Genomic DNA, 24229 nt, shown 5'->3' with positions numbered 1-24229 from the left:
GAATTTAACACCAGGTACCTTTTCTCTTCCAAAGCAGAAAGATGTTTTATTTCTTCAGACATACTAATTGCTAAATTATCTTTTACCTCTTTACACCTCTTGCTACAAAAGAGGAAGAATAGAAAGTTGGGGGTAGTTTTTTGGTTTGGGATTTTTTGTTGATTTTAGAAGAACATCACTGAAGTTATGGCGTATCTCCAATGACTGTGGACGCTTTCCAATGTAAATAATGTTGTAGTCCTACTGGGTGTCTGTCCTGCTCTTAATGCCTGAGCTGACCAGACATCAGATTTCCCCGAGGGCTCAAAGCCTCCAGTACAATTCCCTTTTCCCAGCTCATGTGTAAGTACCAATCAGACAAGTGGAAGACAATCAAGTACTTGAACTGTGAAGGCTTTAAACACAGGCTTGTGTGTTAGAGAGAATCCATGTTCTCCACCCACTCAAGGTCTTCTGCTGAAGAATGGCTCAGCCACTAAATGTGTAAACTAAGAATGTTGGACTATCTGCAGCACAATGAAGCACTTCAACAAAAAAGCCACCAAACAGACTGTGGCGGTTTGATGCTGCTAAACCACCACACAGACCAACCAACACTACTGATAAACATTTTGTAAAAGATTTATTTAAGTATCATTTATCACAAAGAGGAAAATACATAGAAGATTAGAAGCATGCAACCATCTTCCACATTTCTATTTATTTTTCTTGCATTCCCAGCTTGTTGTAATAGAACTCCTGTGCCACCCTCACCTGTTCCTCAAAAATACTATGTTTCAAGACATAGGATAACCAAAAAAACCACAATAAAAGGTAAGATAACATATGAGAAAAGTGCAAAGTAAAAAAGTCACGTATATACCACATTCAAACCCTTCCCCTTCCAAAAAATGGATAAAGGCAAACTGTCATTTTGCTGCACAATCAGATTGTCTTTATGAACTACTTACAAAAATTAATATAAATTAAGGGCACAATCCTGCAGACACAATTGTAGCTAACTTCAATCAGAGTGGCTCAATTGGTTTTCTTAAAAGCCACAAGTTAGTCACATGCTTAAGTTCTTGCAGGTGTAAGGCCCTAAGGCAATAAAATGTTTAAGAGCATTAGGGAGAACAAAAATTAAAGCAAACAAAATCACTCTCAGATGTGTTTTGCTTAGTAAGTTTATATCAAATATATTTTAAACAGAACAGTTTGCTCCTAAAGCCCTGGATATTTCTATTACTTAAGCAGTTTTGCAAGATTAAAAGACAAAACCCCCAGGAAGCTGGTACAGATGTTAATGAACATAAAAATTGCTTCAGGCAGGTATGTAGGGAGGTGGAGGTTCCTTCTCAGGCATCTTCACTGCCATTTCATACGTTGGCAGAACATACTAAGGAGAAGACATTTTGAAGTGATTAATGCAGTAGACTTCAAATGAAGAAGAAAAAAAAAGCAGAACAAAAGCACACATGCCCCATCAGCAACTTAATCCTCTGTTGCAGGCAGTTATTTTAAGAACTTACTGCTTTCCTAGTAAGCAAATGAGGAAGTGAAAGAAGGCGCAGGAGCAGTTTACTGCTCTGCTGAGCCTAACCCTGGGTCATTCATTCCATACCCCACTGCTTCTTGACTTTGCACAGCAGGGAAGGTTTGGACTGGTACAATCAAAGCTTCCCTCTACTACAAGAAAACAGTCAAAGACTTCTCTAAAGACCCTCCTTTTAGGTACTGACAGAATTTAGCTAAGAAATAACCCACCACAAAATTAGCTGCTTTAAAATTTTTTTATCCTTCCAGTCTTTGTTTAGAAAGCTGGACTAGGCTTGGAAACATACATGGTTGTGGTGATTTTCTACTTCAAAATTAATGATACTGGTTCCTTTTATCTCAAAAGGAGGTTTTACCTGTGGAGGAGCTTCAAAAGCAGGATACACAGCAATCTCTGGCAAATTTCTGTTGCTGATGTATTTATAGCAGTTCCATACACAGTTAATTAAGTATGCCTGAAAGAAGAGATATTTCTTTTAAACACCTCATATGCATTGGCAGATTCAGAAATTAGATGCTGGATTACATTCCTATGATAAAAAGGAGCATAAATCAACTTAGGCAATACATATCTGAGGAATGGTTGCTATTTCACAGAGCTGGCCACATACCTATGTTGCTCTCCATTTAGCTTTGCTGTCACAGTGACTCAGAGAGGATGCACTGCACAGGTTTTAGCAAAAGAATTCACAGATCCATTCAATTAATCTCTGTCTGCCTCAGCAGTGCTAATCAAATTAATCCCCAACTGGCTTATGCTTCTGTGGATCTCAGTCCAAAGCTGCCAGGAGGAGGAGGAAAGGCCAGCAGTACAATCCCACTCATCCCCCAGTTAGCACTATTTCTCCAGCTAACTGCCAGTGTGAAGGAGAGGGCTCAAACACACAACTGAGGCAGCAGGGAGATGGTAGAGCCAAGAACCTTGAACTTCGAGTCAACAGTGACTGCTGCAGAAAGAAACACTATCATGGTATGATGAGGATCAGGGGGTTTTTTATTATTAATTAGTGTAACATTAATCTCTCACTGGCAAGTTAGCACTTTGTTGTACAAAAGGTACCAAGTTTCCCAATCAACACACAAGTGTTATCTACTGTATTAGGCTTCCACTCCCCTCAGTTAAACATTCCTCTTGTGATAAAGTATAGAAGATCAGTAAAATTATTTTTCATCATTGCATTTTTTCTTAGCAATAAAGGAATAGTATAATAACCAATGTATATTATCAATTCATTTCTCTAATAATCTTTGTCTACACAAGAGTTTTTATAATTCAAATGAATGCTTCTGTATTTTGATCTTCAGAAAGAAAATAACTGGTAATACCCTTCAGTAGGGAGGAAGATGCAGCTCTGAATTAACCTATGCATTTCCTCATTCTATCATCTTCCTTCCAAAGCTTGCATCCTGGTTTGTTAGGCACAGTGAGAGTTTTTAAACATTTTGTTTAGGAACTTGTATGCATTAACTCAATATTCTTTCACTACAAGCTTAATTACAAATATTAAAATTATCTCCACATAGACAAAAAGATGGTATGAAGCCTTTTTGCATTCCTCCTTCCTACTCAGGAAGGGCAGAGCTGCATAAGCACACCTCACTGCAAACACACAAATTAGCTGAAGTCACCAGTACACAACATATTAGACTTAAGTCATACTGGAACTGAACATCCTAACAATTGTGCTCAAAGAAGTTCTTATCTCAGCATTAAGAAGGCAGCTGGGTTCTCAACTCAGCCTCGAGAATTAACTCAGATTGACAGCATCTTAATATTTATTAGTTCTTCCAACAGATACATGATTAAGTTTTAACTTACCTTTAAAATGATAAATAAAACAAAGAACACCAGAACAATAAACAAGAGACAGCTGGAGTCCAAAGAAAGGAGATCATCTTTGTAAGGGAAATCCGGCTAGTGAAAAAAAAATGGGGGAAGGGAGAGAAAGGGAGGAGATAAGAATGAACACTGCACAGTCAAATACGATAGAAAAACATCCAAACTCCACACCAAATAAAAAAAACCTTGCACAAACTACTCCCCTGAAACAAAAAGTTCCATTTCTAGCAAGTTTCCTCTTTATCTTCCCACAAAGCACAGCATTTATCCTGCCTCTGTCCTGCAAGAGCAGATCACTACAGTACAGTCTGTGTCCCTAGTCATTTCATCAGTCTCATGCCAATACAGATGGCCACGAGATTCCTTTTCACAGCTGCAGCACAGTATTTGTGTTTATGGTCCTCCACAACTCTTTAATGACTTACTGTTAATTACATCCTGTCAGTCCAACCCATAACATACAGATGTATAGCATAAGAAGTCATCGTCAAACTTGGAAGAGCAAAAATAGAGCTTCTGCAAAGCTCAGTCTCTTTTCTTTCCCTGACAACAGTAACAAAGCCTCTCTCCAACACCAATCTAACATTTAATCTGTTTTAAAAAAGGACTTTTTTTTAAACATCTACTTGAACAGATCAAAACACCAGCCAGACAGAGCTTGTGGTCCCTGCTGACAGTGTATTCTATCCATTGACTCTTCTTGCAGTTAAAACATAGGCAGTGTTAGTGAGAACTCCACTGCAGTTTTGTTAGGAAGTGTTGTTGCAACTTGAGAAGAGACACACAGAATGTAAAAGGGAAACCTTGGAATCTCAGATTCCATGTGTAATGCTGTTGGAATCCTTACCTACACTTCTCTTCCCCTTCCCTACCAAATAAGGGTCAACACATCTTTAATCTGCAGCAGCAAATTTGCCACTGAGCCCCATTGCTTAAAGGGTTACAAACAGTTTCAAGTTCAATTGTAGCCAACACAATCTAAACCAGTAGTTCCCATCACAATTCTTTCCTTATTCTCCCTGGCTTTCTTTTTAGGGAGTAATGACACCTTTGACTCTTCCACCTCTGATAAGCTACCATTCCCATAACCACCTATGGCTGCTGCAGGCTGAATTCCTTTTTCTTATGTACAGGAAGGGAACTGTAGCTCAGTCACTGATCCAATTAAAACAAACTTTAATTTCAAATGTAAAATATCAACTTGAGCTGAATACTTACCAACTGATCCAGGTAATCCTTGATTCTGGGCAAGTAGGTTAGAGAGCTGATGGCAACCAGACAACTGAGCACAAAGTCAAAGAGTTGGTAACAGAAAAATGGGATCAGCCAGCCTACACGATGCTAAGAAGAAATAGAAAAAAGGAGGCACTTGTAAATTATTTAGTTAAAAAAAAAAAATCAAGTAGCAACTTTAAAGCCATGGATTATAAATATACTTACAGCAATGGCACCATACACCATCATTGCACTGATTGTGAACATGAGGAGGGAGATAGCAAACAGAACACAGGCATTTTCTGCATTAAAAGGAAAACAGTAAGAATCAGTCATTTCCTGGAGTTGTCACACTGCAGATGACAGGTACCCAAGCTTTGTCCATCACTATGATCTGTTCTCAACTGGTTCATCTGTGCCAACTACCAGCAGCAGAATAGAGTACCTCAGATCCTTCCTATCAAAAAAAGATCTGGTTCAAGAAAACCTGCAACTATCTGGAAAAATCCCTCTGCCTTAATCAAAAGCCTGACTAAAGCCCAGAAACACCAATTAGAAGCTTGACATAGTTTGACAGTAATGCACCATAATGATGCTGATTTGCAATATGTGTCAGTGCTAAAAGTATGTGAGTGATTAACTCTACAACTGGACAGAATATTAAGTGAAGCTAACACAGTATCAACCTTTACACTTGAAAATGGTTTGGTTATGTAATTTGGTCATTGGCAGTGGGAGCAGTACTGCTCCTTCAGTTAACACTAAGGGAAACAGGAAATCACTGTGTGGAAGGTATCCCATTATTTACAAGAAAAGGCAGCTGAACAGAAACCAATTTGTAGCAAAATCCAGGACACTCATGGAAACTGCATGATAAACATTCTCCTTGTGCATCACAGTTACTGATGACAGAAGCACAGCTGCTTTCCACAAGTAAGACTACACTTGTTCTTTTTTAAACACAAAGAAACCAGCTTGAGAGTCTATAGATGTGGTAAATTAATGTTTTTGAGCAATATTGAAGCCAAAATTTTGTGGTTCCCCTGCTTGAAAAAGAGATGATCTGAGACTCCTTTCTACTCTGCAATTAATTTGAAAAGACACTGTGGAAGCACTTACATATCCAATTCAGTACAAGGTAATAATATCTACATACACAGATGGCATCAAGAAAGAGCCCCCCTGCGTCTGAAATGCACTGTGTTGATCAGACCTAAGTCTCAGCAATCACCCATAATTGTGGTTGTCTTCTGAGGATTTATTATTCACAATATCCACAAGCACAATAATATCTGTAATATTCTTTCATGCACACAAAATCCTCTAGCCCAGATCCCGACACAAGGAATAAATTTTTAAGTCAAAAGCATGTAACAGAGGTTTCACACTAAAGAGTGAAGAAAGCACCTTCAGCAGCATGTTTCACTCATATAAACTTAAGGCTACCAAGTACACCAACAGTTGTTACAGATCATATGACATTTTACAGACATCTGCTGTGATTTTACTTAATATCTTAGCCTTATGAAGAATTTGGTCCTTGCTCCCACTCTTATTTCATTACTAATAACTGAGTTACAGTCACAGGTCAGAACTGACAGATTCTCAATTCATTAAAAATTAACAAAAAATGTTCAAAACCCAGGTTTGGGCTGTACTATTTATCTTTGCTGAATCTGACCCTCCCCAAATTTTCATGTAATACAACAGACTGAGGCAGATTAGAACTGCCACACAACGCATTTCTGCACATTTGAAACCAAGAGAAGCAAAGCATATGCACAAGTTTATAGATACAATAGCTAAAAAGCTTGACACCTATTACACTTGTACACATCATACACTCAATAACAGAGTGAAAAGTAGGCTTAATTCTGCTCATGGTGCTTTCTATTTCATTTATTCTGCAGGTGAAACTTAGAGAAACACTTTGGTTTCACTCAAGTACTTGGCATCCCAATTCTTCCACTTTTCTTAGAAAGATATCATGGTGTTCTTCTTAGTAAATTCATACACAATAGTGCTAAGCTCTTTCCTGATCTATGAAGATCACTAAAAATTCTGAAAAAGTCTTTAAACTTGTTTTCTGCTGCTTGTTTTACTGAGACAGCAAAGATGGTTAATTTTTATGGAGAAAGTGAACCAGATGTCCCACACATACTTCAACACTTGAAGCATTAGAAGGCCAAGAAATCTCATCGCTTAAGATGCTTCAGTGTAATATGAAGTCAAAATAATAGTCCATAAAGTCTTTTTTTATTATTGTAAAGGAATTCGGTCCTAGTATAATTAAAGGGAAATTCAGAAAACAAGATAAGCATTTTTAAAAGGTGTATGCATATATTACACCCTATTGTAAGGCAAATCCATGACATTGCATGCTTGATATTCCAATCCGCCAGACAAGTTCTAGACCTACCAGCCATTCTCTCGGAAGCATAGTAATTTCCAATGACTTCATACTGAATATCGACAGTTGGCACCATATTTGGATGAGTCACTTCTACTGTCAACAAGATGCCCATCAGCAGGTTCACCACCTGAGAGAGATCACAGTTACCTCAAGGTTAATTACACTGCAACAGCTAAGATCTTTTTAATGACCACTAATAATCCTTTATTTCAGTTAAAAATAAACTCTTCCCTTTGCCTGCATGTGGAAGGAAAAAAAAAAAGAGCCCAACTTACAGTTAAATTTCAAGCTGATTTAGTTAAACCACTACCAAAACAACCCAAAGAGCATGGAGCACTTACTAGGTTCAGTGAATCACAACTAAGTAACTTTGCAAATTGAGGGGATGGTAAGGTTCCTAGGGATTCAAATTACATAATTAAGCTGATGCTGCTTGTAGAATGTACAGATTTGTGAACTGGAAAACTGAAAACAGTTTAAAAAGGTCAGGAAGGTAAAGGTATAGAATGAGGAACATTTGGGAAGAATTTCTGCTTTCTACAACAAGTTGAGTTAATTTAACACACAAATAAAGTACTGTGTTTCTGCCATGTTACAGCTTTGAGAAGATAGAACATCTCCCTCTACTTCCCAGATAATTTATTAAAACCCCATCAGTCCTTATCAGAAAGGTCTACACAAGCACAGGGCAAGTTAAAAAGTTTCACACGAAGATCAACCCCCATAATGTGTACGCATTCAGCAAAGGCTGTGCGCTCACCAGTCCTTCTCCTCCCTCACACTGCTACTTAAGACTCCTTCCGTGGCCACATTTTGGTACACACCAGAAATGTCTTCAGTAAGAGCTCAAAGAATCATAAGTAGCTTAAGCTTCTGTAAAATTGCCTTGACAGCATTTATATTGTATTCAAGATTTACAGGGACATAGTTTCTGTTACTAATATCTGGACACGGACACATATGCCAAAGGTTGCATAACACAAAAAAAAAGTCATGATGGTATTTTCAAGCTGCAGACATTTTCTAATCAGTATTCAGTACTGCCACGACCACCAGCAGGATCCCTTCCAATTAGCCTCAAAAGAAAAAAAAAACCTGGTTTGCAGTTTCTCACAACTTAAGAATATTTGCCAGGTATTTCTTCTTCTACTGGCCTGGTTCCAGGAGTCAATGATGTACAATTACTTAAGATTTCAGTAGTGAAAAAAAAAACCCCACATTTTTAACCTTTTGAAAACTTTGAGATGCACAGTTCCCGTAACTTTTCCCCCCCTGCTCTTTATATTGGTTTTTTCTTCTTTTTCTTTTTTTCCCAGGGGTTTAGAGACACATGGTGATAAACTTGTTTGCACATTCTGCTAAAAAGAGCCCTTTAGTGGAATCAAAGGTGGTCACTTTGTATAAATGCAATAATCTCATCATGTATTACACAAACTTGATAAAATTTCCAGCTGCTTTCAGCCACTTGTATTTTTATAAGGCATTTTATGCCTTGGAATATAAAACATAGTAACCAAAACAGCTAGCAGTAAAGAACTCTGTTCAACCACCAATATCTTTAGCCCCAAAATGCACATATTTTCACTCTCACAGGACACATTTCCTACAGGGCAAACTGTCAAGTTGCTCACCTGCCTCGTCTTTAAATCTTATTTTCCTTCACCATTGGTCTCATATAGAAAATGATCATCTCCCACCCAATTCATCCTTCTGTACTCTGGCCTTCTGCTCGCAATGCATTTTCAACCCTTCTATTTCATCCCCTCTGTGAGTGAACTGGGAGTACTGGAAAACACCTTTCTGCACTGTACTTGTTTCAAAAAGCCCATGTCAAGGTTCAGGTCTCTGGCAGTTGAAACAGTGATCTCTACTTCATAAAGCACAAACTTCAATTACAGCTAAATCATTTATTGTTTATACACAGTCATGAGTTTGACTGCCATGATAGGCTATCTGCCTCAAGATAAAGAACAAGCAGCACCTGAAATACTACAGAAGTACTAAAGAACTTGAATGCCTCCCAATTTTGAGATTGTAATTCCCCATTAGTCACTTTTTTTAAATTTTCATCCTGTAGTCCTAATTCAGCATACCAAAGTCCTTAGTAATTTCACTAGTTACTGACTGCAGTTCCAAGCATTAAAGGTTTATTTTCTCAACCTGAAATGGTATGCAAGGAAAACAGAAAATAAAGAGTCATTCAAAATCCAATCTATTAGAATCAATGAGACCAAATAAAAATAGCGACAAACCAAAACAAATGTAAACATAACAAATAAACCCAAACTACTGCCAATTAACACCTCAGGGTTTCCAGTACTCCATTACTGCTGTTTACAAATCCATCACAACACTGAGCAATTTATCCCATTTAACATATGGAGTTCAATAAAGAGGTACACAGCCAGAGCCTCTATTTTAACTACTTCCATTCTTTCCCAGAAGCTTGATAACAGCAATATCACAAGGTTCACTTCAAAATAATCAACATAACAGGAAGCAAGAATATAGTTCTGATCACAAAACATCGTTAGAGCTTTTAAGTACATACTCACTGCAGATCAAACGCATGTTCACAAACCTCTACGTGGACAAGTCAGAAAAACCGTAACTCATGTATGCCTCAGTGTAATATGAAGAGTAAACCCATCACCACCTCCTCCTTAAAAAAAAACAAACCCAAAAAACCCCCAAACCTGACAAGACAGCCATCAGTGGATACTGCAGCACTCTAAGGTAACACCTTAGAAATCCCAGAGGCCTCATCCTGGTCTTTTTTGCTAGGAAATCAAAATCAGTAACAAAAAAAATTTGCAAAATGCATGTTCAAATTCTTATTCAAAAAATTATTCCATTAAGATGAAAAGAACCTTAATTTAGTTTTGTAGTAGTTTAAGGAGTGTATTTTACATTTTTATATTTGGGATAACTAAGTTTAACAGTTTGGTGTAGCTTGTATCAAAATTCAAATAGCTGAAATTCCAAATTCTCAAGCAGAAAGTCAGCATTTATTACACACAGGTAACAGAAATATTAGCTCCCCACATGATTAGAATGCAAAAGACTGTGGAACTATGAACAAGCATTAGTTTTTTAATTAGTGAGTTTTATGTGCACGGCATATACTTAACGCCTTATCATGTAAGTGCTTCATCTCTCTGGAGGCCTGAACATGAAGTCTAGTTTTCCCCAAGCACTCTCAGTGGCTTGGGCAAACTCAAGAATGCCTACTTATAATTTGCTTATATCCTTTTATGAGGGGAAGGAGGGAAATTGCCTTGCGCTACTAAACTCATTTTTCTATCACTTTTCCAGTATTTTTCCCCTAGACATGTTCCCAAAGGAAAAAAACAAAAAAAACCAAACAAACAAAAAAAACACCAAACCCCAAAACAACAACAACCAAACAAGACAGAGATTCTGGTTTGGTTTATCATTATATTGATTTAATAAAAACTGAAAAAGAGTAATTTTAAATAGGGGACTTCAGAGCCTCTAGCACTACCAGTATTAGACTGAGACCAGTTATACTGGCTCATTTCTGTCAATCTTCTTCAGTGAACAAATGAGTCCAGAGATCTCCCTCATGCTCCTGCTAACCAGCAGCAATTGCATCACTGACTCCAGTGCTGGAGTTTGCTGCCAGAACGCACCAGCCCCTCCCTCCAAAACAATGCTATTGGCTTTTAGACTGTTTGTTGAACTCTGATCCCATTTTTGCCAGTGCAGTGTTCATGCTTCCGGTTTCTGGAAAGCGCAGTGCCCAATATGAAAGTTTACAGGAAGAAACAAACTTCAAAGCAACATGACTGCAATTATGGAGAGAGGAACAGGAGGTTTCTTTTTCCTTCCTACACAGAACAGCAGTGGGTGTTGCAGAGCTAACCAAGCTTTGTCAGTCCTGGAACACAAGTACAATTCTGCCATTAGTGTTCTTAACTCGTCTTTTGGGAAATACACTTTTATTCATTGATCACAAACATCAGCAGCACACAGACATAACCATGCTTAAGACACACTTTGATCACACAGCATCAGCAGCAGACATTTTAGAAGACAGTCCTCATTCTCTCTGGACTCACAAAAGCATGCAACAAGGACAGTGATAAAACTGTTTTAGTGAGGAGAAAAGTTAATTACATGCACAATTTAAGAACATACAAATAAGCAAGGAATAGGAAAATGCCTAAAGAAATAGTTACATAACACAAGTACTAAGTAGACAGAAGTCTTATCTTACTAAAACATCTGGAGTAGATTGCTATGGGACTCCATTTTAAGTTTGCTATCAAATTCCTTCAGGACTGCAACTGTACGAGAACACCGTCTATGCAGTAAATAGCAAGATTTTCAGTAACACAAAGCTATTCTTGAACTAAACATTCTCCCCCCTACATCCTAAAAAAAAAAAAAAAAAAAAACCAAAACACACAAAATACAAACAAAAAACCCCACCAAACCCATAAAGCAGAAAACACCATCCTACACAGAAAGTTATTACTATTTGTCCCATCATAACTTACAAGAGAGATTATTTAATTGATTTAGCAATATTTCTCATAAGAACCTGAAAGACTAAGTTAGAGCTATACTTAAATTGTGCATTAATTAACACGTCTAAACAACCTGACATATTCTGGGCCATTTTTTTTTAAAGTTTGGCAGCAAACAAATAAATTTAACTTTCACTGTCCAAACTGCATTTTACCTTCAAAAAAGTACAATTTATAGTTGAGTTCTGATTTAAAGCACTAGGCAAGACCACCTAAAGCTTTGTGTTATAACCTTATTTCAGCTCAAACAGCCAACAGTTACCAGACTTAAAAAGTTCTCACCCTTTCCCAGGTGACAGCTGAGAACTGGATAAAAATATTCAATGCACAGTTTAACAAAGTTTTCGATACACTTGATATACAGGGAGTTTTTAATAAAAAACCGCACCTATGAAGCCCTTTGCATGCCCCCTGCTACCTTGAACTCAACTCTACTTTTCCGTCTAGCAGACCGAGTCGCTGCGGTTACACGAGATCAAAGCCGCACTCTGCCCCCGGAGCAGCAGCCTCACGGGTGCCCGGCGCAGCTTTCACTGTCCCCAGCACCCATCCAGAAAGAAGAAAGAGGTGCTGCATCCAGGCAACAAGAGGAAACATAAGCACAGCAAAGGAGGTAGAAGCTGGAAGTGCTACCAGGTCTGTGGCCACGGAAATCTCTCCCAGCCCTCCGCCCCCAGCAAGTTCCTGGGTTTACAGACACTCCCGCGAACAGGAATCACAGTGCGGAAGGCAGCGAGGTGCTTTTGTTCCCTGTTCACTGTTAACGATTCGTGCTTTTACTTGAGGTACCAGGAGCATATTCTTGAACTCCATTCATGAGCAGCACAGCGTGGTCTGCAGGTTTCCAAAAGAAGTTTGATTCTCAATATTACAGTGGACCTTTTCCGTTTTAAATGAACTAATAATAAAACTTTATCAGTACCAAGACTTTTGCCCAATTTCTTTTTGAAAAAGAAATAACCTTTCCCTAAAGTTCTGTTACATTTCCAACTGCCTAGCTTGCCTTTTCCTCAGGTCCTCTGTCTCCAGCCACTTTGTTTGCCTGTACTTTTTTTTTTTTTTGCCAATTGAGGGACCACGATGCATAAAAATAAAGGACCTCCCCATACTTGTTGAAAATAAACCATGAAGTCTTCAAAGTCAAATCCCCATGCCTCCAAAGACAGTTTCTGTGCATGGCTGTTTCATATCAACACAAAAATTCAGCATTCTTTGTTTGTTACAATCTGGAGAAGGGTGAAGGAGAATAAAGGCTTTGATTACAGCTTCAGGAGAACAAAACAGCTATGATGCTACTTTTGTAAACTATCCACTCATTTTTACTGCCCACGAGGGTGAGGGGAAGGAAAGAGGAAATGACTTCGATAAAGGGGAGCTCAAGCCCCCTTTAAGGGAACCAAGGGAATTCGGGCTCCAGGCCTTTAACTTGTTGGTACTGGTCTCACATTTCCATTTCACCCTAGTTCAGAACTTTAATATTTTACCTTCACTACCACAGCTCTTTTTCGGACAGAAAGCACTCACCAGTCAGGAAAAAAGAGGTGTTTTGGGAGCCAAATTTGTTTCCATTGCTCTTCAACCACTGTGCTGAGTATGGAAGAACCAGGAACTTCCCCTGCCACAAAGCTCTTGCCCACTTGGAGACACTCATTTTCCTCTCAGAGGTTACATACCACTCACGGGTACCACACCTTATTCTCCTATAAAATACCCCAAATTCCAGTCTCCCCCAACTCTCCTCCCTTACCAAGGACAGGCTCAGTACTGTATAAAAGTCTTAACCCCTGCAAACCAAGAAAAGGAAGAGTAACACAACCCCTCTGAGACGCAGATTAAAACGCTCTAAACTTTCTCTTCACTTTTTTTCCAACCACAAGGAAGGCAGCCGAGGGACAACAGGGCTTGGTTAGCCGGAAGGAGACCCCAGAAAAGAAGAGGGACCCCAGTCCCGCCAGGTGACCCCAGGCAATCCCCTCGTGCAGCTTCCCCCGATCGCCTCAGGAAAGGAAACAACTTCCCGAGCGAGGGGGGCGGGACCCCGCGGCCCCCCAGGAAAGTGAGCAACTCTCCGGGCGAGGGGAGCGGGACGCCTGCGGTCCCTCAGAGCGGCCGCGCGGGCGCTGCTCCGCCGCCCCACCGAGCCCCCCGCGCACGCGCGCTGAACACGGCCCCCACCGCCGCCCCTCCAGCCGCTGCCCGCGGCCACCCCCGCCTCTCACCATGTACCAGGTGCCCAGGATGATCGTGCCGGTGCGCACATGGCAGCAGCCGCAGCAGCGGGTGCTGTAGAAGCGGTCACGACTCCGCTTGAACGTCATGGCGGCAGCACACAACTCCAATCTCCAAACCCGCCACCCGCCCTCTCCAAGCGACTCCCGATACCGAGGCCCGTAAAACCCCCGGCGCGCGCGTCACCGCCGCGCTGACCAATCAACCGCCGAGAGAGGGTCGCGGGGCGGGCCTGTGTTGCCGCGGTGACAGATGATTGACAGCACTTCAGACCAATCACAACAGCCCTGGGACTGACGCCCCGCGTTCACCTGCGGCGGCGAGGGCCGCACCTGAGGCTGAGGCGGGGGAGGTGTACCTGCCGCCATGTTGGACTTCGCCCGCCCCCACCGCCGGCCCTCAGGCGGTGCTGTTCGGCGGGTCTGGCGGGGATACGTCCTGCCCTCTTCGCCTGGCGTACGGGGAGCAGCACGCCGGGGATTTCAAAAGCTGGGACTTAGCAGCCGGGGAGGCAGCGAAACCCTATGGGGAAAGCTGCGTTGTCTAGAGACGTTCCGCTGTACTTGGCGCGGGTGAGGGGCGGCTGGAGTCCTGCGGCCAGTTCTGGGCCCCTCAGTTCAGGAGGGACATTGAGGTCCTGGAGACTGTCCAGAGAAGGGCAGCGGAGCTGGTGAGGCGTGTGGAGTAGAAGTCTGATGAGGAGCGGCTGAAGGTGTTTTGCCTGGAGAAAAGAAGGCTCAGAGAGAATCTTACCGCCCTTTACAACTCCCTGAAAGGAGGTTGTAGCCAGGTGAGGGTCGGCCTCTTCTCCCAGGCAGCTGGTGACAGCATGAGAGGACGTGGCCTCAAGCTGCATTAGGGGAGGTTTAGTCTGGACATAAGGAGGAATTTCTTCCTGGAAAGGGTGATTAGACAGGGGAACAGGAGTCACTATCCCTGGAGGTATTTAATGAAAGACTGGACATGGCACTCACTGCCATGGTCTGGTTGACATGGTGTTAGGTTATGGTTTGGATTCGATGATCCCAGAGGTCTTTTCCGACCTAATTGATTTTGTGATTATGGACAACCCTTAATTCTAAAGTAGTAATGAATAAGTAATGTCTCCTGATGTCCTGATTCCAGCTGGGGCAGGGTTAATTTTTGCAGGAACCAGGAGAGAGCGTGGCTAGGATGTGGAGGTTATTCTATCGCACCTCACATCATTGGTCATTGCCAGGAGCAGGGGGAAAAGGGGTTTTTTCCTATGGAGAAAACATGGAGGAGGGAGCCAACTAGTATTGTGTATTGGAAGGGGGAGCAGGTTTCCTATCTCATTGATTTTTCCAGTATATTGTTGTGCCTCCAAGTGGGAAAGAGGAGGAGAAGGGGGAGTGAGAGAGAGCAGCAGCATGTGGTTTTGGAAAGTCTCAGTGGGGCTCCTGAACTGGGGAGTACCATTCCTAGACCACGACACGTGGGATACAGCCTGAAGAGGCCTGCTTTGAGGTGCTGCCAACATCGCCCAGCTTTCAGTGAAATTCACCCAGTGCTGCAGAAGGTTTAGTTCACATGAACTGTTTTGCTGTTCTTTTGAGTTAATTCCTTGGATTAAAGAATAATATTAAGATTTTGTTACATGCTAAGAGGATATGCCATCAGAGGGAAAACAGAAGAGGTGAAATTCAGTCCACAGAATTGCTTTTGTTGGTGACTCCAAGCCCCACTCAAGCACCTGTTGCTGAGTGGGTAGTGCAAATGCTTCGTTAGTTCCACCAAAACCTGCGGGTGCTGCACTGGTTAATACGTTAATTAGAAATAATGTGTAAATCCGAATCCTGTCTTCATATGTGTATGTGATAAGTTTCACCACCACTTAGACACGCAGTCTCCTGTTCCCACATGGAGCAGGACCTGTAAACTTCCCCTGACCCAATGGTTTCTGGAGACCTGAGCTGTTGATGCAGAAATGCACACAGTTTATTTTAACCTTCTACTTGCAGCTGCAAGTATTTCCTTCTCAGCAGTGTACAATCTGAGACACTCACAGAACCATAAATATTTGCTGTGCATATATACACCAAGATGTACGTCAGTATTAATACTGAGTTTTTTCACTTTGAACAATGAGAAGGTAATGAGGGTGACTGTGCTTGTCCGTATGATACGTTCCAGATTGCCCAATTAACACATTTTATTGTTTTAACTGCTTAGTCTATTTTTTATGTGAGCTGTTGCTGAGTTGTTTGAAATTATTTACTTAAGGACTTTAAAAGTGACCTTTTTATTTTAAATCCCCAGAGTTCCATAGTTGGTGTTTTTCTTCCTTAGGGCATATTTCATTTTTAGATAAACATGTTGTAAGTGCTGCTAAGATGGCTGTAATGATCCTATTATAAACTATTGTTTGTTTCTTTAGTGCTCCTAATGTTTTCAGCCCTGTGCACATTTGTCTAATTATCAACACTGATTCAATGTAGCAAGAAAGGACTAATTTTAATCAATATACATGCATCTATGTAAAAAATAGAAAAAAGAATGTGCATTTTGTTGTAATCAGTCATTTAAAAAATCGGTTTTTTCACAGATGGCACTTTGGGAAGTCTAAGCCAACTATTCCTGCTGCATGCATGCCTGAATTTATTACATTGTTCTGCGGAGCTGAGAGATTCTCCTTCCTGTTGGTCTGTCCCTGTGTGAAACAGGAATTTACAGGACTAGAATGAGTCAGAAATGAAAGCAGAAGCCCCTCCCTCAAAGTTTGGACATCTACTTGGAAACACTTAGATCTCGCTCAAAGCTCAAATGATTTGTGAGGGCAAGTGTTCCAACTAAGATCTTGCAGTTGGACACTTTGCCTTCACTAAGATCAAGCTCTCATGTCAGGCTCGGATATTCAGGGTTATTTTCATGAGATGAAAGAAATCTTAATGAAGTGTTCATATCTTTGTCAGCCAGACTCAGAATAAAAATTGATGCGATTCCCTTGAGCTTCACTGCTTGTTACACTCTGCAAACAACAAAGATAATGGAGAAGAATAATGTGAATCTCATTTAACATTACAAAGAAGCTTTCCACAGCAGTATAGGCTGATGTGGAACTATTGAATTTGCATAAAAAAAACCTCTCCGATTTCTCCTCCCTTAAAAAAAAAAAAAGGAAAAGAAAGATTTAAAGAGTATTTTAGGAATGACTGGATTGTTTCTTGTACTCGAGGGAAGAGATAATAGGTTAATGATTTTAGTCCTACTCTCTGTGAAAAATTCCAGTTCTTCCATGCCATAAGCAGCCCAGATGACCTCAGGCAAGACACTTCCTTCTCGCTGAGCCTTAATTCTCTCCTTTTTGCTAGTTCAAAGAGGATTTGTGAGGCTAAATGTATTAAAAACTCTGAGGGGCTCAGCTTACAGTCATAACAGGCAGAGCAAAATCTCAGAGATGACAGCAAGTAAGTACTAGTGAAAAAACTTCCTCACAAATAGCAAAAAGACCGTGGCATGCAGGACCAAAGCATCCACAACAGTAAGAGCAGGAAGCCCTACACAGGATTTGCAAGCCAGAAGCAACTGCAAAAGAATGATTGGGCTTCCTTTACCAGCATGACATTTTAACTCCTTCCATCTCAGCAGGTAGGGAGGGTTTGGTATCATGATGTTCCTCATTAGCCAAGCTAGTCAGGGCTTTCAAAACCCATGTCTAGACAGGAGATTTGCACTTCTGTCTTGAGAGGGCCTGGCAATGTTTTACCAAACACAAATTAGTTTTGGATAATCATATTTTAATAAGGTGACAGCAAAACAGCTAGGATCAGGTAAATGAGAGACCAGGCTTCAACTTCTTCAAAAATTTGAAGTCCAACACTTGCCAGATGTCAAAACAATGCAGCCCTGTTTTCTGCTAATTTTTGTAATACCATAGTTTTTTCCTTTTGTGCCATTCTTCAGTCTGTCCTTGACTAGAAGATGGTGGTTTAATGCTGTAACCACACACTGAGCTATTGCCAGGATGGCAGTATTTTGAAGAATAAGGTGTTCTGCTTCAGCATTTGCTCTGTCATTTGAAGGGAAGCCTACAGACCCTGAACTGATAATCATATGTAACCTTGGGCAGAGTTCATATCACTTTAAAAGGAAAGTATTGTCCTGATCGGGGTTGAGAAACTTAAGGCACAGCGAGATGAACTGATCTGACCAACACCACTAAAGGTCAATCAAAGTCCTAGGAACATCAAGGAAGTCTCTTGTCCATTGGCTCCTTTGCCAGGCAATAAAAGCTGCAGTGCAGGACATGTGGGAGCTCCTCCATCCCAAATAGAAGGCACTTGACTATGAGGGCAGGAACAAGCTACTACTATTTTTTTCCCTATAACTTAATGCATGTGCTTGCTACTCTGCATTCTAAAATTAAAAAAAAAAAAAAAAGAGAAAAGGTTAGTTAGCTTCTCAGACTCAGTTATTTTCCATGCTGAACAACCATTTTTACGTTAAAAAACACGGCAGTTTTTCAACATCTTTACATAGAAACTGCAATATATAACACTGTGTCCCCTTACAGAATTTAGAAAAATCCATGGAACTGGTGCAGAACGTTGTGAAAAATACCCAGGCTGAAAGCATGGATTGGACTTTTGCTTCCTTAAAAAGATAAGAATGTGCTGGAGTAAAAGCAAAGCATTAACATATCAATGAAGGAAAAAAAAACCTCATGTAAATTAGTCAGGGGGAAACTTTCCTGTTGGTGACTCATACAGCAAAATCATAAATATACTGAAGTCAGCATTAACAAATTTTACCATCCTTTTTTTTCCAAGATGAATTTTGCAGGAAAACAATCTAATTTGGAGGATCAATGGTTTCTTGTAAAAGGGGTAAGAAAGTAATAAGAATGTATCACAATGAGTTTTGTGGTTATTGAATTTTACTTGTTTACTGAATTAATCGACTTCACTTTGGGATTCCTAATGTAATGTTCCAAGCTTCTGTACTATTTGTTCTAGTTGGTTGCTGTTAACACATATGAATTATCTTTTACCAGTATGACTCAGTTTAACTCAGTTCCAAACCTTTTAAACTCCTAACAGATGGATCAGAAAGTCAGGTTAGAAAATAAGCTAAAATATGACAGCATGGTTTAAAATTTCTCTAAGCCCAGGACTGTGTTTCTGGGTTACTCGCTGTACACTCAGATTTTCTAAATCTCAACACTGAATAAATCTTGTCTTCATTTAGAGAGTCAAATCTGCTAAACTAAAAGAGCTGTGGTTCGTTTATAGCAAGCCTCCACACAGCTGAGAGCTATGAAAATGTCTAAAAATAACATGATCTAAAATAGAACTTGCAATTCCAGAATATCTCAGTGCTTTCACATGAACAACAGTGAGCACTGGAAATGGAAAATGTCCTGTACTCAGTGGCAGGCTCCCCCCTTCCAGCCCTCAGCCCGAACTTGCCCCCTCCATGAATCTTGGCAGGGTGAAGAGGAGGAGCCTGAGGACACGAACACTACCTCCTCAGGGAAGCAGGGAGAGGGAGTTCCGGTGGTTGTTACTTCTTTACACATTGGCTACTTGACTGCGTCTGCAGTTCGGGATGCCAGCAGATTTCCAGGAGGAGCACTGGCAGGCAGCTGTTGCTGCCAGAAGAGCTCGATAAAACCGTTTATCATGTGTCTCTGTAACGTGCACTGCACAGAACCACCACCCAAGGTAAATTGTGCATGCAAAGAGAAATCAAAGTTTGATAGAAAATAAAGTTTACCAAATTTGTAATATTCTCATGATGGGATGACACAAGGGTGAATTACTCCTACAGTGGCCTTTTCCCCAGAAGACACAGGGAGTTGTTTCTGAGATCAGTGCATTGCGGTGTCTGTTCAGTCAGTACGGGGGGACCTTTCCTTTGCAGGAACATCTGCAGGGCTGAATGTCAGGGATGGCACATACTGGAAAGTTCATTTTGCCTTGAAAAGATCCCTGGGTCTGGTCCAGTACAATCAAAGAAGGACAAGGTTTCCTATATTTGATTTTTGTGGCCCATGACTTGAAAACCCTCTCTCCTCACAACATTCAGCTACCCTTAGAAAATACTCAATGCTACAGAGGAGGCCCATGTTGTAAACATAGTAAAGAAATTATTTCCTGCCAGGCAATTAGCATTGCTACCTGCTAGTCAGCTTGTGCACATGCTGGCTGTGCCACCGATCTGCAGACTGGGTGGGACCTTGATAATTATAGACAATTACAATGATCAGTTATGGATAATTATGGAACAGCAGGCCAAACTCCTCTCTGTGGTTTCCCCTCTTAACCTTGGCGGTGTTACACCATGGTTTGAGTGTGAAGCAAAGCTTCAGCCTCTGCCTCTACAGCCTGCTGTCTGTCTGCAAGTAAACACAACTTTGTAGGTCAGGAGTTCATCAGTTACATAATCAGCCACATCTTAATGCCTGTGATACTATGGACTCATCACGTATGGATATGGCTTTATTATAAGGGATATAGCCAATCTTCCACCTTCAAGAGGCTGCCCACAAGAAAGAGCATCATTACAAAAATAGAACAGACTGAGTTTAAGAGAAAGTGGAAACTTAAAGCCGTGTATTTCATCATTTACAGGTGCTGCTGTAACAATTAACTGCCTGCGCCTAACCAGATCATAGATGTTTGCCAGCCACACTTCATCCCACCTCCCACACTGTGGCTGCACCAGAGGATTGATTTCCAGCCAGTGGGCCATTTGCAGGCACGGGGAGAGCTTTTGGCTGTTCCTAAGGCAAGTGTCTCTCAAGCAGCTAATAAACTGCTTAGGGAAAAGGCAGGGAGTGCCAGCTGGACCTGGCCCATGAACTGGCAATTAGACTACACTGTGGTATTGAATGACCAGAGAGAATGACTCTCAATTTACTCTTCTAAGGGATAACTATAGCTCAAGCAGTGCTTCAGTGTGTTGGGGGGGGATGTTGAATCTTCTGTCTGAGGATTTACAATACTCTCCAGCTAGCAAAGATCAGAGACTGGGAGAATGCGCACATCTAGCACATTAATTTAACTCTGCCAGAGCCAGGAGCACCAGAGCAGGCTGATGATCTGCACAGCCTCTGTCTTAGAAGCACAGAAACCAGGGAATAACCTGAACATGTGGTGATGAAGGGGATTTTCTTAAAGAACTCAAAGGTCTGATTTTCAGGGAATCTGCAGAGACCTTTCATTAAGCTGTGTGATGGCTTTTCAGCCTCTGACAACTGGGAAGTGCAAGAATGGAAGTTGACAGCAGTTGCTGAGAGCTTTGTTTTGGTTTGGTAGTTTTTGTAAACTCAGTTTTCTGATTGAAGAACACTTTTGCATCCCTGGGAGCCTGTGCAGCAGCACTGCTGGGGGATGTGGTAAAGGAAGGATCCAGGCAGTGCAATAGCCATATCAAACAAGCAGCACCCAACATACTGTTTCCTAACTGCTGACAAAACAGATGAATCACACAAGCATGCTGTACATTGCCACCCAATTTGCCCTGAAAGGTGCTTTTCAGTTATTTAGGAAAGCCTACGATCAAGAATATTTAGTTGTAGTAGTGTAGATGTTTTTTGCCTACATTAGAGCGTGGTTTTAAATAATGTGCTGCTGTCAACTACTGAGCCCATCTTCATTGCTGTGATGACTTCCCAGAGGTGAAACAGTGGAACCAGAAGAAAAATGCGGGCCTCAGACAGCACTGAAGTCACCAAGAGGGGTACTGAAGAAATTGACAGAAAAACAGTAATATCATTTGCTGCTGCTTGTCATCAGCACCTCAGTCAGCTTGTCAGTGTTGTAAGTCTGGATTGTTCTTTCATCCCAACAACAAAAGAATGTCTCGAGGATTTCCTGAACATAGGAGAGTTCAGATGAAGGGAATCTCTTAAAAAAATTTATAGTACCTCAAAAAAGCTTGAAAATGGAATAGTTCTAGCCAAAACCACATGCTCTTACACACATACAAATTAAATAAAACAGCTCATGAATGTTGGGCTTTGGACAAGTTTTAATTTTTTATTATAAAAACAGTGACATTTGAAATACTGAAAAATATTGAAATAAAGCATAATTACAAAGACATCAAAAAGTTAACAAGCAGATATAGAGAAAAAAGCAGAAGAAATCTGTAGTCCACCAATCTTGTGAGCTTCTCTTTTTTTCTTTCTTGTTTGGATGACAGAGGTTATCTTCAATGCTAAGCAAAGACCATGGGCAACATCCTGGCCCCAATGAGGTCAACGAATGTTTTCCATTGGCTTCAGAGATAGCAGAACTTTGCTCATTACCCACATACTCATTAGCACATCTTCTAAATCCTTGAACTTGCTGTACCTGTTCCTCCAGTGAGGCCATGTATTTTCTTGTTACGCATCTGCTCCAAACCAGTTACTTTGCAGATAAAAGCTCTTTGGTCTATTCAGTCCATTCATAAACTGCCAATATTTCGCCTACACTGAGACACAAACACCAAGATGTGCAGATTCTAGGCAGTGGCCTGCTAAGTGGCATCAGTTATGATTACTCCTCGCCTGCTTGTCTGAAATAACCCTGCTGTGCTAAATTTCAGGGCACACAGTACAGCTGACTACCCCAAAAATCACAGTACAAGAGAACTGCTCTTCAACATATAGTAGCTAAACTCTAAACACAAATAGATTGCTGCAGTTAATTGCTTCTCTGAAGGGTACAGCTGCTTTGACAGCTATGCAACAGATGACAGCCATCAGGGAAAAGTGTCGAGCTGCAGGTAAAGCTCAGACAAGCCAGGATCAGGGATCGGGGATGCAATGGCAGAAGCACAGAGCTCTCCTCTGGCTCCGTGATACAAACAGGAGTGCAGCTGTGGCAGTGTAAAACCACGGACATCCCTGGTTATACACGGTCCTAGCAAAAGGAGTTTCACAGCATCAGCCCAAAGCCTACAAATGCGCACACATTTAACATGCATTGGTAACCTTCCCACACCATCTCCAAAGGCACAAATGCAGATGGAGATTTGAGAAACACTATCTCATTCTTCAAGGCAGCACTTCTGGGATGGGTCAGGCATAGTCTCAGGACCGTCTGAAGAAAACCCCCCAGCTACCACCAAAGCTGCAGCTCCTCTGGGGATAAAGGGCTTCTGCTTTTCGTGGTGTCAGTTCAGCATTGTTTATAAACCACAGTATTCAATTGTAACACATTCTCTTCTCCATACTATGAGCCCTCTGACAAGGAGAAATACACACTCTTCAATAAATACTAAACTGACATTTTTAAAAACTTCATTCACAAATTTAGTTTATATTAGAATATTCAAGTGACAAAATGATAAAAACTTCCAAACATCAGATTAAGAAAAATGACTTTAAAAATTTACCTCAGTCTACTATAAGTACAAATGCTACATGCTTTGGACATACAGACTTTAAACTTTAGCCCACCATGAAATTCAGGGAGAAAAAGGGTTTAGATCATCTTTCCAAATGAGTTTAAAACCTCCTTTAGAAATATTCCTTGAGGAGCGAACTAGTCTGATGTGGGGTAAAAAGGATAAATATGGCAATGTAGCTGACAGTAGCAGCCACCAAGGATTTAAAAAAGGAGGTTGGAGAATGATCCATGTTATTCTCCCTCTGTCTCTGAACAGTGCTTCCTTCTGTACATTACTAGCCTGTCGATGAGCACCTCTGCAAAAATGCTAGAGGAGACCAGACTAGCTGGTGGATCCTCCATGGGACCAAAGTACAATCACAGTCAGGTATAGCCCAACTATTTCTACAATGGCATAGAACACTACAAGTTGACGAACAACATGACAGCAAAAAACTGAAAGGACTTTATGCAACCAGTCAAACCCCATTCAGCAGCTTTTGATCAAGGGCAGCAGCTTGCAATGAACAGCCACTCTGTTTCAAAACCACCTCCTGTGCACAGCCTGCTCCCTCTCTCCTCTCTCACACACTCACGCTTTCTGGCTCACTGCTCCTCTTCTCCTCTTCCTCTCACTGGGAGGTCTCCCGGAGCCTCTCTTTGCCTGGGGCTCAGCGGCATCGCAGAAAGCAGAATCCTTGCAGCTCATCGGCATGTCTGCCCCATCGGGTTGGCACTCTGGCAGCTACACAGCTCCCTCAAGTCTCTTTCTTCATTTTCTTCCTCTTCCTCCTCTCCTTTTTTCCAGGTACACCTGCCATACAAACAACAGGGGCCAGTGCACAAACCTTCCACATGCAATTGCATCCCTGAGAACTGTTGGCTTTTTTGCCAGATGAAGGAAATTTAAGGGTTCTTAGATGTGTTTTACGAGGGCCACCTACTTTCAAGGGTAATTCAAAGTCACGGGGAGAACTCTGAATGTTTTCAGTGGGCTCTGGATCACTCATATTTGCTTCTGTTTCATGTTGAAAAGTGCTGTGCAAAAATTATTGTCACTTAATGCAATAGTAGCTTTTTTTTTGTTCAGTAACTCCAAGAG

The 24229-nt window shown here is 41.2% G+C and overlaps 2 protein-coding genes and 1 long non-coding RNA gene across 3 annotated transcripts in view; 1 reads left to right on the top strand and 2 right to left on the bottom strand.

Annotated features, from left to right (window-relative positions):
* Window positions 1-603: 603 nt before the first annotated feature.
* On the bottom strand, window positions 604-13969 carry LAPTM4A (lysosomal protein transmembrane 4 alpha). Its single transcript, XM_032104082.1, has 7 exons — window positions 13777-13969; window positions 7011-7131; window positions 4817-4893; window positions 4595-4717; window positions 3356-3451; window positions 1893-1991; window positions 604-1378 (listed from the first exon to the last, which is right to left on the bottom strand). The coding sequence occupies exons 1-7, from the start codon at window positions 13873-13875 to the stop codon at window positions 1304-1306; spliced, it is 690 nt and encodes a 229-aa protein (XP_031959973.1). The 5' UTR covers window positions 13876-13969; the 3' UTR covers window positions 604-1303.
* An 81-nt stretch (window positions 13970-14050) lies between these two features.
* LOC116441776 lies at window positions 14051-16755 on the top strand. The gene is made up of 2 exons (XR_004239236.1): window positions 14051-14576; window positions 16353-16755. It is a non-coding gene; the product is annotated as an uncharacterized LOC116441776 (long non-coding RNA).
* A 5008-nt stretch (window positions 16756-21763) lies between these two features.
* Window positions 21764-24229, bottom strand: part of LOC116442265 (protein LYRIC-like) — a 32163-nt gene continuing 29697 nt past the window's right edge. Inside the window, exon 12 of the mRNA XM_032105093.1 lies at window positions 21764-23941. Within this exon, the coding sequence (XP_031960984.1) occupies window positions 23886-23941 (56 nt within the window). The 3' untranslated portion in view covers window positions 21764-23885. The remainder of the gene's footprint in view (window positions 23942-24229) is intronic.

This window comes from Corvus moneduloides, chromosome 3, assembly GCF_009650955.1.
Source record: "Corvus moneduloides isolate bCorMon1 chromosome 3, bCorMon1.pri, whole genome shotgun sequence".
NCBI lineage: Eukaryota > Metazoa > Chordata > Aves > Passeriformes > Corvidae > Corvus > Corvus moneduloides.
Note: the sequence above shows the minus strand (reverse complement) of the source record. Positions and strands in the feature narration are given on the sequence as shown.

Bases quoted from the DNA above. Each gene is read 5' to 3' on its own strand.
- LAPTM4A (XM_032104082.1), bottom strand. From the start codon at position 13,875: ATGACGTTCAAGCGGAGTCGTGACCGCTTCTACAGCACCCGCTGCTGC. The intron at 4,718-4,816 runs GTAAGTATATTT...ATTTCTTCTTAG, and splicing joins TGGTGTATGGTGCCATTGCT to CATCGTGTAGGCTGGCTGAT. The intron at 1,379-1,892 runs GTAAAACCTCCT...TCTTCTCCTTAG, and splicing joins CTTTTGAAGCTCCTCCACAG to TATGTTCTGCCAACGTATGA.